This window comes from Oryctolagus cuniculus, chromosome 14, assembly GCF_051225735.1.
Source record: "Oryctolagus cuniculus isolate XC-2025 breed Fujian yellow rabbit chromosome 14, ASM5122573v1, whole genome shotgun sequence".
Lineage (NCBI taxonomy): Eukaryota > Metazoa > Chordata > Mammalia > Lagomorpha > Leporidae > Oryctolagus > Oryctolagus cuniculus.
Genome location: NC_142880.1, coordinates 45944383 through 45959195, shown reverse-complemented (window position 1 = coordinate 45959195; position 14813 = coordinate 45944383). Strand labels below are relative to the sequence as shown.

Sequence of the window (14813 nt, the reverse complement as noted above, 5' to 3'; positions counted from 1 at the left end):
AGCACAGTGCGCCGGCCGCGGCGGCCATTGGAGGGTAAACCAACGGCAAAGGAAGACCTTTCTCTCTCTCTCTCTCTCTCTCTCTCTCACTTTCCACTCTGCCTGTCAAAAAAAAAAATATTATTTATCAGTGTCTTCAAACACGTATAACTGTATGGGAAGTTTTCCTTTTGTCTGTGTGATGATTTCTGTCTGCTCCATAGCTCCCTGGGATATGCCTATCCCAGTTCTCTGTAGCTGGTGGATATATTCATGTGCATGTCCACAGAGAGAGCAGGGTTTGGGGGGAGGGGGTTGTTGCTTCCATTGTCTCCTTTGTAAAAGTGGTATCTGTATGCTTGTTCTATGGCTCGCTTTTCTCCCTCAGTGAGAAAAAAGGCCCAAAAGGCAATCGTGTGCTTTCATTTGATCTTATTTTTAAGTGGCTGCACAATATTTCCGGGGATGCTTGGTATCAAAATGATCCCGTCGTCCCCTTGGTAAAGGTCTTGCTTGCGGTGCTGTTGCGCAGGGCTGACCTGACCCATCAGCGGAGCTCCCTCTCTGGAACGTGGTGGCCACCCAACTTGAGTCCAGGCGCTGTCCACCTCCCCTGCTCTGTCCCAGACTAGCATGGAACATGCCAGGTTCATTTCCCACCTCAGGCCTTTTGTTGGTGCTATTTTTGCTGCATGGGTGGCTCCTTCCCTTGTTAAATGTATCTCATAAATACAATATTAGGAACATAGTAATTCTTCCCAGAATACCCGCCCTCCCACCCGTCCTTGCAGTGTTTTTTTTTTTTTTGACAGGCAGAGTGGACAGTGAGAGAGAGAGAGACAGGGAGAAAGGTCTTCCTTTGCCGTTGGTTCACTCTGCAATGGCCGCCGCGGCCGGCGCGCTGCGGCCGGCGCACCGCGCTGATCCGATGGCAGGAGCCAGGAGCCAGGTGCTTTTCCTGGTCTCCCATGGGGTGCAGGGCCCAAGCACCTGGGCCATCCTCCACTGCACTCCCGGGCCACAGCAGAGAGCTGGCCTGGAAGAGGGGCAACCAGGACAGAATCCGGCGCCCTGACCGGGACTAGAACCCGGTGTGCCGGCGCCGCTAGGTGGAGGATTAGCCTAGTGAGCCGCGGCGCCAGCCTCCTTGCAGTGGTTTAAGAACCCAAACTCTGTTTTGAATCCATACACTTCCATGCTCCCTCAGTGTTTTCTTTTCTCTTGTGTTCCTAGGAACCTAACTTTAATATTTTTTTAATTTTAATATGGGTTAATACTAGGCTCTTCACTGCCAAGGTAGTACTGTTTAGCATGCTTGTCACCTGCTTCAATTTCTATATCCTTAGAAACAAAATCTAGCACCTGCCTTTTTTAGGTCTTTCCTTGTCATGAATCGCAAAGCCTTGCACATAGTAGGTGTTCAGTGAATTTTCAGTAATTGAGTCAATCCCAGATGTCTGTCTATACCTCACCTGGCTTATAGGCTGTTCCTTCCAAAGTCCAATTTAGTTGTCTGCATAAAAACTTGCCCTGTTAGTACCCTGCAGGCAGTCTTTGTTGGGCAGAAGTAAGTTCTGGAAAATGAGCTGCCAGTGGAGCCCGGAGTGCATTAGGGACGTTTTGAAAGGCAAAATACCTTTAAGTCATTCCTTGTCCAGCCTCCAGCTGTGACATCTTTGAAAGTTAAATTCACCAGAAAAGGAAGTTGCCCCGAAAAGAGAAAGCGCCCACGGAAACCCAGCGTCAGCCCCTGGTGATCCTGATGTGATTGCAGGGTGGGTTGCCCAGGGCGACAGTCAGCCTATGGATCCCGCACCCTGGTTAAATTACTGGGAAGGGGTAGGAACACAATGGCAATGGGAGTTTGCAAGCAGCAGCCACTCCCAGCTGCCCTCCTCCCCTCCCCCTCCCTCCCTGGGCTGTATCAAATCCTACAGCCACACCACACTCATTAGTCCGAGAGTGGAAGGGTTGTCATGGTGACCGGGCACTTTTTAAAGCACAGGAATGGTGTTCATTATTGTTCCGTGTCTTGAGCTGTGGGGAAGAGGCCAGTATGACAGTCGTTTTCCATATGCATTTTGGCCCCGGGAGCCCCCGCTGAAGGTGGAATGTCCCTCCGGGAGAGGGAGAAGGGAAGATGGTGAGTGTGCCTGCACTTTGTGAGGCGGGGGCGTTTTGGTAAAATCTCGGAGAATGTTTTCCTAACTTGGGTGCCAGACTGAGGAACTGTGCAGACTTTGTAAACAGAGATTGGAGAAGAGAAGCAAGGGGGGAGGAGTGACAGTCAGCAAGGCTTGAGAAGTGTTTTGGTTTCTAGTCTTGGAGCCTCAGATGATTAAATATTACATTGAGAAGCTTTCTGTGATACGGTGAATTGAGCGAAGTTGAATGTTCTGTGTTCGTTTTTGTTTGCTCCACACTCTTTGCCGGTTGCCGCTGGTCAGATTATATTCCTGAATCAACAGAATAGAAGCTTTGCAGCCAGCCGGCTTCAGAACAGTCACCCCCTCCCCGTCCCCTGTTTTAAATCCAGAGATATACAGTGTAAGAGCCACCAACCCCAATTCTGTCCTCAGGTTTCTATGCTTTTCTTACTCTTCTTTATGATAGTTTAAATAGTCAAGATTGAAAACCAGAGACCCACTGTGCTTTGAGTGTTTGCTCCAATTTGTTATCTGTCCTCACTTAAAATACCATCTCAGTAAAGACAGTTTGACCAAAGTTTTTGTATAGCAAATTAAATATGAGAGAAATTAGAGTGGCAGTGACTTCATCAAGAGGTGTAAGGGAAATTGACGTTGACTTTTTGCTTGTTTTGAAAGTGTGCAGGATAACATGGCTTTAAGCCTAATTTTGTGTTAATGACTGACTACATTTTTAAGGGTCACAAATTAAACCACTCTGCATTTTTTTTTGTACTTTTTAACAATTACATCTTATGGCACGGTTTTTTGGTCCTTTTATTCACACTTGTGTAGGACACAAAATACAAATTAATTAAAGTGTATGGGTCGTTGGGTTGAGAAAAAGACTCAGGGTCCAGAAAGCCGTAAATGGAAATGACCCACTTTTCTGCTCTGCACTGAAAAACTGTCCTGTCAGCAGGGCGGTTGGCAGCTGAACAGACAAGAGGACTCTCTGCAGAATGCTGAGTCCTGGTGTGATTGCCTTTGTTTGTGTGTTCTTGCATTCTCAATAACTGGGGTATTTGACTAGAAATTGAACAATTTTAAAATCTTTTTCATTTCTGTCTCTCCCTTCTTCTCCCCTCCCATGCCATGTGTGTGTTTGCGACCCTTGCTGGTCACTCCTTCCTATAATTTAAAAGTGTCTTTAAATGCCCTAAAATTGCAGTTTAAAAAGTACGATAAAATGACACCTGTGTGACACTTTAGGTTGTTTAGGAAGCAAGCGGATTTTAAAACAAAGATACATTTGTGATATTTATGAGACGACCAGATATTTGAAACGTGGTTATTAATGTTAAGGAATTATTGGTATCTTTTAAGTTGTCGCGGTATTTTAGCATTAAAATATGGGATACACTGAACTATTTATGAATGAGGTGATGTGACATCGGGGTCTTTCTTCAAAGCACGTAAAAGGAGGCAGTAAGAGCCTGGTGGGTCTGGCATAATAGCCCCGTGGTTGATGGAGAGGTAGGTGAGGGGTCCACAGGGGCTCCTTCCGTCTGAGTTCTCATAAAGTTCTTTTGGGTGCACGCGTGAGCGTTTGTGTGCCTGCCGGCTCAGGCAGTGGTGAGGGAGGCCTTCCTAGGGCTGCCTTCTCTGGCTCTCCCAGCCCAACTGGCCTTCAACTCGTCCACGTTTCAGATGCCGGACCAGTTTGACCAGGCCGTGGTGCTGAACCAGCTGCGTTACTCGGGGATGCTGGAGACAGTGAGGATCCGCAAAGCCGGGTATGCGGTCCGAAGACCCTTCCAGGATTTTTACAAAAGGCAAGAGGGGGCTGAAATAGATCCACTTTCTTTCCCAAGGGGTTGGGGTAAGCAAGGACCCGCAGCAAAAGGTGATGCCATGTGTCTGTGTGATGCAGGTATAAAGTGCTGATGCGGAACCTGGCTCTGCCCGAGGATGTCCGAGGGAAGTGCACAGCTCTCCTGCAGTGCTACGACGCCTCCAACAGCGAGTGGCAGCTGGGGAAGACCAAGGTACCCTGACAGGGAATACCTGCAACCCAGCTGCAGAGGCGGCGGGTGGCGCTCACCAGCTGTTGTGCTCCAGGAATCACTTGTTTTTTTAGCAAACTTGTGTCATCATGCCTACCTTCATCTTTTTCTTCCAAGCAGTTACTGTTTAATGTGACATCCTCAGCTTGGGCAAGAATTAACATTTCATTGGGAGACATCCTCATTGCTTGCATGAGTGGGTGTGTGTGTTTTGAATGACCCAGTGTTGAAGAATGAGGCAGCCCCCAACCTCTTAAGAAGTGAGCCCCCAGACTCCTCCAACTTGCAACAATTCACATTCTGAGGGTTATCTGTACATAGGCATCGGCCATTGTGTAGGAGACCGGAAGCCAGTCTGAACTGCTGTGAGGTCCCCAAAACTGAGCCCAGGGAGCAAGGAGTAAAATTCCCCCACTGAATTTGCAGCTATGGCAGAAGCCTCTTCACTGTTTGTTCCAGACAGGAGCCGAGCAGCGGGCAGATGGCCTGCACACCAAAGATGAGCCGTGACGTGCATTCGAAGGCATTTCCATGTCGGGGAGCTGCCAGAGAGCTCATTCAGCTTTCTGCTGGTTCTGCACCTGCCTGCACTGTCACTGTCCCATCACAGAATGACTCCCAGCAGAGGCACAGTGGGGGGCTGGCCTTTGAGAACCTACATGTTTTCCACAATGGGGGCTGGTCACCATGCCTTATCTTCTTGCCCTGCACTTAGCAGTGTGATACCACAAAAGGAGTTTGAAGTTCCCTAATGTGTTTTTAAAAGGAATTTCTGTCTTCTTAAAAAAGAGAGTGGGTAAAAGGAAGGGAGAAAGGAAGGGGGAGGGTGGAGAGAAAGAGCGAGATCAGGAGTGAGTACTTCTTCCATTGTGGCTGATGGATGCCTTTAAAGCCACTTTGCTAGAAACAGACATGACCGGCTGACCCCAGAGGAGGGGTTAACTGGCGAGACTTGGAGAGATCACCACTCATAGGGCAGGACAATGGGCAGGGTATTGGGTTAGCCATCTCTTGGTGTGTCTTACATTACTGCAGACTTCATGGTCCAGCAATATACATTGATTATCTTGCTGCATCACAGGGAGTGTGGCTTGGCTGAGTCCTTGGATTGGGGTCTCCCAGCCTACAGTCTTTCTCCCGAGCTTCATTCATTTTAGGACCTCGATACACTTTCCCAAGCTTACTTGGTTGTTCACAGGCTTCAGCTCCTTGTGTTTGTAGGAACGCAGTTCCCGTTTTCTTTCCTAGTGTCAGCCAATGCCTGTTCCCGGAGGCTCCCAGAGTTTCTTGCCAGATTCCCTGATCCCTCACACCTTGTAGCTCACTTTCCTGCCCAGTGGGAGTTGGACAGAGTATCATCACAGCAGTGACATCCCATCAGCGGGGCGTAGTCCCATCCCTTGCTAGAAGTCACAGTTTCCACCCACAGTCAGGAGGAAGCATGTACCACACAGTGTACCTGGTCAGAGCTCAGCCAGGACCCGTTAGTACTGAGAAACTGTAAGAGGTCACACACGCACATCCTCCTTTTATTCACTCAAGGAAAGTTTTCTCCCAAAAAATGGCTCAAGTGGAGCTTATGGGAGTGCAATGTAGTTTGCCCTGTTTGTTTTGTTCATTCAATCAAAAAGGAATTGTATTCTGTATAAACAAATACCCTCTTCTGTCTATCTCAAGGCCTCATGCAAAGATTACTGTGGCTCACCCAGCCATTGGTAGTCTTTTCTGAGCTCCAAAGTGCCATTCCATCCTCACCATCAGTTTACCTTACGGAAACCAGGCGAGGGAGGGCTGGGGATACTGTAGCATGAGGGATACAGAGAAGAGGGCTTCATCCTCAGTTTATTCTGGTACTGGAAGACAAGACACCCACATGCAGCTGAGGAATTAAATCATCTGACATTATCTCTTTGATGAATAATGCTCTAGCCTCTCCAGGAGGGAGATCCCTGTGGATTGAAGTGATCAAGGAAGGACAGGCTTAGTGGCACAGTGAGTAAAGCCATCACTTGCAATACCCACATTCTATGTGGGAGTCTTGGTCACTCTGCTAATGCCCCTGGAAAGCAGTGGATGATGAAGCAAGTGCTTGGGCCCCTGCCATCCACATGGGAGACCAGGATAGAGTTTCCGGCTTCAGCTTGGCCCAGCCCTCGCTGTTGTGGCCATTTGGGAAGTGAACCAGCAGATAGAAGATCTCTGTCTCTATGATGCTCTGCCTTTCAAAAAAACAAATAAATCTTAATTTTAAAAAAGAAGTGATCAGGGAAGTATTTAAGAAAAGGTGATCCTTATGGGGAGGAGCTAAATTTAAAAAAGAATTTAGGCCTTTATTTAGTTGAAAAACACAGGCTGACACAGAAAGTTCCCATCTATTGATGTACTCCCCAAATGCCTGCAGCAGCCAGACGACTAAAGCCAAGAGGAAGGAACTTCTCCAGGCATCCCTCCTGGGTGTCAGAAACCCCACTGTTTAGCCATTGCTCCCGAGTATACATTAGCCAGGAGCTGGAGGCAGGAGTGGAGGCCTCATGCGCTCTGTGGGTGTCTTAACCACTGTGCCAACCACCTGCTCCCAAGTGGAGTTAAATTTTAATTGGTGGAAAGTTGGAAGTGGACATTGGATGGGGAGCTTATCAGTTGGCAGAAACACTAGGAAGTAAATTGCGAACATTAAAGCATTTGAATAGGTGTCCTCTAGACAGCTTTGACCTTTACCAAAGTTTGATTTAATTATTCACAGAATTTGTTTCTGTGAGTGTTGCCACCAGAAAGAAGGCCTTTGCATGTTTGTTTTTTTGTTGTTGTTGTTGTTGTTGTTGTTTTTTTTTTTTTTTTTTTAAGTTTCTAAAGAGACCTTCCATCTGGTGGTTCATTCCTGAAATGCCCACAACAGTCAGATTGGGTCAGGCCAAAACCAGGAGCCTGGAACCCCAGTTGAGTCTCCCAAGTGAGTGACAGGGACTCAAACACTTGGACCAGCATTGACTACCTTCCAAGGCCCATTATCAGGAAGCTGGATTGGAAGTGGAGTAGCCAGGGCTGGAACCATCACTCTACCATAGGACATGGGTGTCCTGAGCAGCAGTCGAGCCCTCCGTACCACAGCACCTGCCCCCGTTTCTCTCTCTTGACCCCTAGGACTACACTGCCAGACCTTTCTTGCTGTTTTGTGACTATCAAGCCTGCAGGACATATTTCTATTTTTATTGAGACATCATTCTACAGGATCAAAGGGAAAGGTGACAAAGAGCCCCATGGATGTGTTCCACCTGGTTGGGCTCTGCCCTGTTCTCAGCTGCCTGTGGAGCCTGGCAGGGACAGACTCGGTGATACCTCTGTTCCTTGTCGCTGGGTCAGGCTGACTTGATCCTGGGCTAGCCCTGGAGGCATGGCAGTGTGACACAGGGCTCCCGGAACCCAGCGTGTTGTTTCATGAATTCAGGGTGGATGTTCCTGAAGAAGCTGGGTCAGGTCTCTGAAAGCATTTTGCTCTGTTCATTTGCCCTTTTGTTAGTGACGGAGAATGTGGATGAGGACACGGGAGAGAAATTCAGCAGGCAGAGCAGAAGAGCGGGGTTTCAGTGGGCGTAAGACGACAGCAGGCATTTCTCTGATTCCAACTCCAGCCAAGTCCTTTAGGTTTTCTGATGCTGGAGGAGACGTTTGCCCTTCATAAATGTTTCTGTTCATTGGTTAATAAATGCACCGGAGTTGACCCTGGTTCCATTAATGTCACCGCCATATTCTTTCTTATAAACACTGACAAGAGCAAAAGCATATGATTAGCATCTTCAATACTTAAAAAAAATAAACTTCAATACTTAAAAATAAAAGGAAGACTCTATAAATACTTCCTTAAAGTCCAGGCTTGACGAGAAGTGCCTCTGCTAGATGATTTGGGCGAGTGCAGAGAGTCCGTGTTTCTGAACAGCTGTAACCATTCCCTGCCCGCAAACAAACCTGATACTGACAGTGTCCGTCTTTTGCGTTAACATTCTGTGTGTATGCTGAAGACACATCTCTCCACACGGCAGCAGAGCAGTCACTGGGACAATAGGAAGAAGATTGTATGGAAGGTTTTCAGTGTCCCACAGGTGTTGAAAAGCCCAGGTCAGGAATAGGTGTGGCTCCCGTGAGTCACAAGGTGGTCAGGCTCTTTATTTGCCTTTTTTTTTTTTTTTTTCCCCAGTGTCAGGAAGGAGACGGGGAAATAGTCTGGAAAGATGGACTATGGGGAGAGCACAGTGCATCACTGTAGGCCAGGATGACTCAGGAGGATTAAATAAAAAATCGTGGAAGAACCAAAATGCCCCATCTTGACCGTTAGTTGAAAAGCATAAAACTATTTGACATTTTTAAATAGGGACTAATTAAACTTATGCACATATCAAATCTGAAATGGCAACATTAAAAGCTGTTTTGATATAAGGAAGGTCTTCATATTTTCATATTTTAGGAATTCTGATTCTTAGAGCCAATCACAGATACCTACCTTAGTTGATAAGTGTAGAATTCAGGTGTTCTTTCTCAGTTACAGGCCAGCAAGTTGCTGCAATTTGTTTAGTCCCAATTTTGGCATGCTTGAGATAGCCAAACTGAGAGGCAGCTGAAATAAATTAATTCTCAGTTCAAACTCAGTTTTCAGAATTACATTCTTATATTTTTTGTCTTTTTTAAAAAAATATTTATTTATTTATCTGAAAGGCAGAGTTACAGAGAGGTAGAGACAGAGAGAGAGAGAGGTCTTCCATCCACTGGTTCACTCCCCACATGGCCGCTATGGCTGGAGCTGGCCCACACAAAGCCAGGAGCCAGGTGTTCTTCCAGGTCTCCCATGTGGGTGCGGGGATCCAAGGATTTGGGCCATCTTCTACTGCTTTCCCAGGCCATAGCAGAGAGCTGGATGGGAAGTGGAACAGGTGGGACTTGAACCGGCACCCATATGGGATCCCGGCACTGCAGGCAGTGGCTTTACCGGCTGTGCCACAGCACTGGCTCCAGAATTACATTCTCAATGTCAGCATTTTTATGTGCAGTTAAATCTTTGAAGCCAGAATGTTCCAGTCACTTAGTAGACATGAAGAAAGGTTTCCACATGATAGCAAGAGAACATTCTAGAAATTTCCTGAGTGCCCTCCCACTGCTGCCTCCCTTCTTTGTCTTTTCTGTATCAATGGAGGACTAGTGCTGTTTGTTCCAGTCTGCATGAGATCAGTGTTTAGAAACTGATAGCAATTTGGCAGTCATTTTTTGCCTATTGAATCTAATAACAACCACGAGACTTGCTTCTTATATATCCTTTTTGTTGCTTTTCCTTTTTGTCCTGTGTCTTTATTGGATTTAATGAACGTATTAGTCCTTAACAGGCTGGACTGTTCTGGAAAGCATGGCCATGTGACTTTGGAGCAAACAGAAGGAGAGGGGGATGGCCAGCACCGCGGCTCACTAGGTTAATCCTCCGCCTTGCAGCACCGGCACACCGGGTTCTAGTCTCGGTCAGGGCACTGGATTCTGTCCCAGTTGCCCCTCTTCCAGGCCAGCTCTCTGCTGTGGCCAAGGAAGTGCAGTGGAGGATGGCCCAAGTACTTGGGCCCTGCACCCCATGGGAGACCAGGATAAGTATCTGGCTCCTGCCATCGGATCAGCACGGTGCGCCGGCCGCAGCGCACCGGCCATGGTGGCCATTGGAGGGTGACCCAACGGCAAAGGAAGACCTTTCTCTGTCTCTATCTCTCACTGTCCACTCTGCCTGTCAAAAAAAAAAAAAAAAAAAGGCCGGCGCCGCGGCTCACTAGGCTAATCCTCCGCCTAGCGGCGCCGGCACACCGGGTTCTAGTCCCGGTCGGGGCGCCGGATTCTGTCCCGGTTGCCCCTCTTCCAGGCCAGCCCTCTGCTGTGGCCCGGGAGTGCAGTGGAGGATGGCCCAGGTGCTTGGGCCCTGCACCCCATGGGAGACCAGGAAAAGCACCTGGCTCCTGGCTCCTGCAATCGGATCAGCGCGGTGCGCCGGTCGCATCGCGCTGGCCGCGGCGGCCATTGGAGGGTGAACCAACGGCAAAGGAAGACCTTTCTCTCTGTCTCTCTCTCTCTCACTGTCCACTCTGCCTGTCAAAAAAAAAAAAAAAGGAGGAGAGGGGGAAAATCCTTACTCTCAAAAGATCTCTCTGACATAGAGATGTCATCCTCCTCCTGGGCAGGTGTTCCTTCGAGAATCCTTGGAGCAGAAACTGGAGAGACAGCGGGAGGAGGAAGTTACTCACGCAGCCGTGGTGATCCGGGCCCACATCTTGGGCTACTTGGCGCGGTAAGAAGCCTGAGGGGCAGAGGCGTGGAGCTCCCAGAGGAGTGCTCCCCCCACCGACTGACTGCGTGTCTGCAGGGAGGTAGCCAGAGCTGGCTGTGAACAGCAGTCCAGGGTCAGGAGTTCCAAGTCACTATGTGAAAGCCCAGACTAGCTTGACCTGGGCGAAGTGGGAGAGGGTGGACGTCTCCATCAGAGCAGTGACAGTCAAGGACCCTACCGAGGAATTTAAATTGTCCACTGTAGCCTCCTCAGCTCCCAGCTGTTTATTCTGGGGTTCTCATTTTGTCCCCCCAGGCCCATTCTGCTCCTGTTTGCGGAGGGAGGCAGCAGCTTTTCATGTGCATTTTATTTCAAGCTCCACACATTATACCGTTTTCTGCAACACAAAGCCGGCCTGCTGGGATGGGGTAGCGGCTGCTTCATATGAACAGGGGACTATATCAGATCCCTTGGGGTCCTGTTTACCCAACACTTGCTGCCACAAGTGCTCAAAGTCTGCATCTGGATTGTTTGCTTAGCCAGGATAGTGATAGGGCCTTACTGCCCTCTGGTTTGTTGTTATTCTTTTGTTTTTCTTGTGTTTTGTTTTGACCCAAGGGGCTCCCTTGTTCCCTTAAGTCTCCATAATGAGAGTCATTCCAGAACTAGGCCCTGTGCCTTTGTCCTGTCCCTCCAAGCAGACTCATTTGAATAGCCCCAGGCCGGGGACCTCGGCGGCTGAGGCTCTTCCCTCCTCTCCTTTCCTTGGCAGAAAACAGTACAGAAAGGTCCTCGACTGCGTCGTGACCATCCAGAAGAACTGCAGAGCCTGCCTGCTGAGGAGGCGGTTCTTGCACCTGAGACACGCAGCCATCGTTTTCCAGAAGCAGTTCCGAGGCCGGAGCGCCCGTCGAGTTTACCGACAGCTGCTGGCCGCCAAGCGGGAGCAAGAAGAAAAGAGGAAGCGGGAGGCAGAAGAGAGGTATGGGGACCTGCCTTGCCTGCGTGAAACAAAGGAATCCATTCTGGGTTTTGTGCTCCACATCTGCGCGTGCAGCAGTTGTTCCCAGCGGACCTGCACAGCCTCCTGTTGGAAACAAATGGAGACTTCTTGGCTGCGGGAATATGAAATTCCCTGGCCGCACTGAAGACCCAATTCTGTGTGTATTTTTATTCCTGCACAAAATAAGTGGATTGCCCAAGGAAGAGGCTCTGTCCTCTGTGATTTCTAAGCTGCCTTTAGCAAAGCTTTTTTTTTTAAGTTAGATCTCGCCAAAAAGTGGCTCTGGGCTTATTACTGTCAGTTTTTACGTTTCTGTTTCTCTTCTGTTTTTAGAGAAAGAGCACGACGAGAAGCAGAGCTCCGCGCCCAGCAGGTGACTCGCGCAGCAGACAACCTGCCCCCCTCATTTGTCCACTTCCCTCCCAACCTTTAAGAGCTGTGACTCCAGGTTTCAAACCTAAAAATCCCAGAACAACTTGGGAGGAAACGTTTACGGTGTAATTTCTAACCCATTACAAGGGGGGGGTGAAGATTAGTGGGTTTCTTAGGGCTTTAGTGGGAATCACAGAAGTGTGATTCCTCTAAACCAGCGTAACCACTACATTCGTTTGCTTGGGGCTGCCATGACAGAGTACCAGACCTGGTGGATTGAATAGCGGAGCTTGCTTTTCCCCATGGTTCTGGAGGCTGCAGTCCAAGCTCAGGGTTATTAGTAGGTTTGGCCTCTTCCAAGGGCTCTCTTGGCTTGCCGATGGCCATCTTCTCACCCTGTGCCCACACGGTCTTCCCTCTCCATCCTGATCCTTTTTTAAATGCAGACACCAGTCAGATGGGATCAGGACCTGCCCTAACAGCCTCTTTTTAATTTAATGACTTCTTTAACGATCCTGTCTTCAAATAAAGTCGCATCCTGAGGTCCTGGGCTGAGTTTCAGGGGGGACGCACGAGCCTGTGAGAAACCCATTTCATTGTGGCTGCAGAGTGGTGTTGTGCCTCCTGCAGAGTCATCCTCAGACTCCCCTTCTCCCCTCACGTGCAGGAAGAGGAAGCAAGGAAGCAGCAAGAGCTGGTGGCCTTGCAGCAGAGCCAGAAGGAAGCAGAGCTGAGCCAGGAGCTGGAGAAGCAGAAGGAAAACAAGCAGGTGGAGGAGATCCTGCGCCTGGAGAAGGAGATCGAGGACCTGCAACGCATGAAGGAGCAGCAGGAGCTGTCGCTGACCGAGGCCTCCCTGCAGAAGCTACAGCAGCTGCGGGACGAGGAGCTCCGGAGGCTGGAGGACGAGGCCTGCCGCGCGGCCCAGGAGTTCCTCGAGTCCCTCAACTTCGACGAGATCGACGAGTGTGTCCGCAACATCGAGCGCTCCCTGTCCGTGGGCAGTGAGTTCTCGGGCGAGCTCAGTGAGCTGGCCGAGAGCGCGAGCGGCGAGAAGCCCAGCTTCAACTTCAGCCAGCCCTACCCGGAGGAGGAGGTTGACGAGGGCTTTGAGGCCGACGACGACGCCTTCAAGGACTCCCCTAACCCCAGCGAGCACGGCCACTCTGACCAGCGCACCAGCGGCATCCGCACCAGTGACGACTCGTCCGAGGAGGACCCCTACATGAACGACACGGTGGTCCCCACCAGCCCCAGCGCGGACAGCACGGTGCTGCTCGCCCCGTCCGTGCAGGACTCGGTCAGCCTGCACAACTCCTCCAGTGGCGAGTCCACCTACTGCATGCCCCAGAACGCGGGGGACCTGCCCTCCCCAGACGGCGACTACGACTATGATCAGGATGACTACGAGGACGGCGCCATCACCTCCGGTAGCAGCGTGACCTTCTCCAACTCCTGCGGCAGCCAGTGGTCCCCAGACTACCGCTGCTCCGTGGGGACCTACAACAGTTCCGGTGCCTACCGGTTCAGCTCTGAGGGGGCACAGTCCTCGGTGAGTACCTGCGCCACCTGCCCGGGCTGTGTCCACCGTGCAGTGGAAGTGCTGTTGCGTCATCATGGAACTGAGGCGTAACCCTCCACGGCCGACACAGTCGTCCAGTCATGGCCTTAAGATGGTCTCAGCCCCTTCCTAGTTCTGGTTTGCGTTAGCAGATGGAACTCTGATTTGCCTGTGGCACGTGGAACACAAAACCCAGACTTTGGCCTTTGGTTGCGAGAAGTGTCATTTTAGATGGGGCCTTTAGGGTTGCTTTGCTTTGTGCTGGGGAATGAGACACTCCCTACTCTGGAACAAGGTTTCCTGCAGCATGCCGGAGAACTTTCTTTACAGTAGCTTCATAATCCGCACCACATGGTGTTATTTCGTACACTGAGTGTGAGGAGGAAGAATCCTTAGGGTTTAAACACACTCCTTCTGGTTATTTATGGGTTTTCCCCACTTTGGGCCTGCATTAAATGCTCTGTTGACTTGCTGAAACTTGAAAATATTTTTAGCATCGTAATTGAAGGGGGATTAACTCTTGCGTGCATGGTTTGATTAAAATTGCACCCTTTCAGGATGGTAGAATAACCTTCAGATTAAGGTATGTCTCAGGTTTAGGTATCAAGAGTTAGTCTTTTGTAGTTCTGACTTCTCGTGATCACCACGTTCCCCTGTGATGTTGTGAATGGGGAGCGTCGCTTCCTGTGTCCAGTGTTGATGGGTGCCGGTGTCTTCAGTGCTTTCTGTCCTTGTACAGTTTGAAGACAGCGAGGAGGACTTTGACTCCAGGTTTGACACGGACGACGAGCTCTCATACCGACGGGACTCCGTGTACAGCTGTGTCACCCTGCCCTACTTCCACAGCTTTCTGTACATGAAAGGTATGGCTGGCAGCCCCGAGGGCCTGGGTGAGGGGTCCAGCCATGGAACACTGGGGCTCTGTTTTCCCTGAGCTAATTGGCGGGGACTGGGAAGGTCACTCTGCCCATCCCTGACCTGGTGGAAGGCCGTGTGGGTGAGCAGAGCACACCAGGCCCGGTGGGTGGCATGGGTTTGCTGCGCTGAGCGTGGCCTTGACCCCGCCCTGCACTAGTGCAGGTGGCAGCACAAAGCCCCTCTGTCTGCTCTGTCGCCCCCCTCCTGCTCATCCCTGTCTCATGCTTTCTGTCTTCTCTTTCTCGCTCGAATGAACCCTGCATGTGCTGCTCTGCAGGCAGGAGTAAGCACCCGTTTGGATGGTACACAGCAGCTTTCTCACCCTAAACCAGTGACAAGGATAATGAGCAGCTGTAACTGCCACCAGCGTTTGTGTGGAGGTTTTTAGGCAGATTGTCAAAAAGAGGGAACCTTCCTGGTTCTCAGATGGGGAGAGAGTCCAGAGCGTGAGGCGGGGGTGGGTTAGCGGGGACCGGCATCTCCCCGACAGCCCTTTCCCCAT

At 50.1% G+C, this 14813-nt stretch overlaps 1 protein-coding gene and 1 long non-coding RNA gene across 9 annotated transcripts in view; one reads left to right on the top strand and one right to left on the bottom strand.

Moving 5' to 3' along the window:
- Positions 1–14813, top strand: part of MYO10 (myosin X) — a 106877-nt gene that overhangs the window by 60360 nt on the left and 31704 nt on the right. For 4 of the 8 annotated variants that reach the window (XM_008262082.5, XM_089312648.1, XM_089312649.1 and 1 more), the window contains 7 exons: positions 3816–3940; positions 4039–4153; positions 10372–10478; positions 11230–11439; positions 11794–11833; positions 12500–13384; positions 14133–14256. In XM_008262082.5, coding sequence (XP_008260304.3) covers positions 3816–3940; positions 4039–4153; positions 10372–10478; positions 11230–11439; positions 11794–11833; positions 12500–13384; positions 14133–14256 — 1606 coding nt within the window. Of the gene's footprint in view, positions 1–1810; positions 2123–3815; positions 3941–4038; positions 4154–10371; positions 10479–11229; positions 11440–11793; positions 11834–12499; positions 13385–14132; positions 14257–14813 lie in introns of those variants that run through there. The other 4 variants (XM_008262083.5, XM_089312651.1, XM_089312647.1 and 1 more) reach the window with 3 other exon arrangements.
- LOC149122313 (uncharacterized) lies at positions 8095–10461 on the bottom strand. The gene is made up of 3 exons (XR_016220108.1): positions 10324–10461; positions 8667–8780; positions 8095–8219 (listed from the first exon to the last, which is right to left on the bottom strand). It is a non-coding gene; the product is annotated as an uncharacterized LOC149122313 (long non-coding RNA).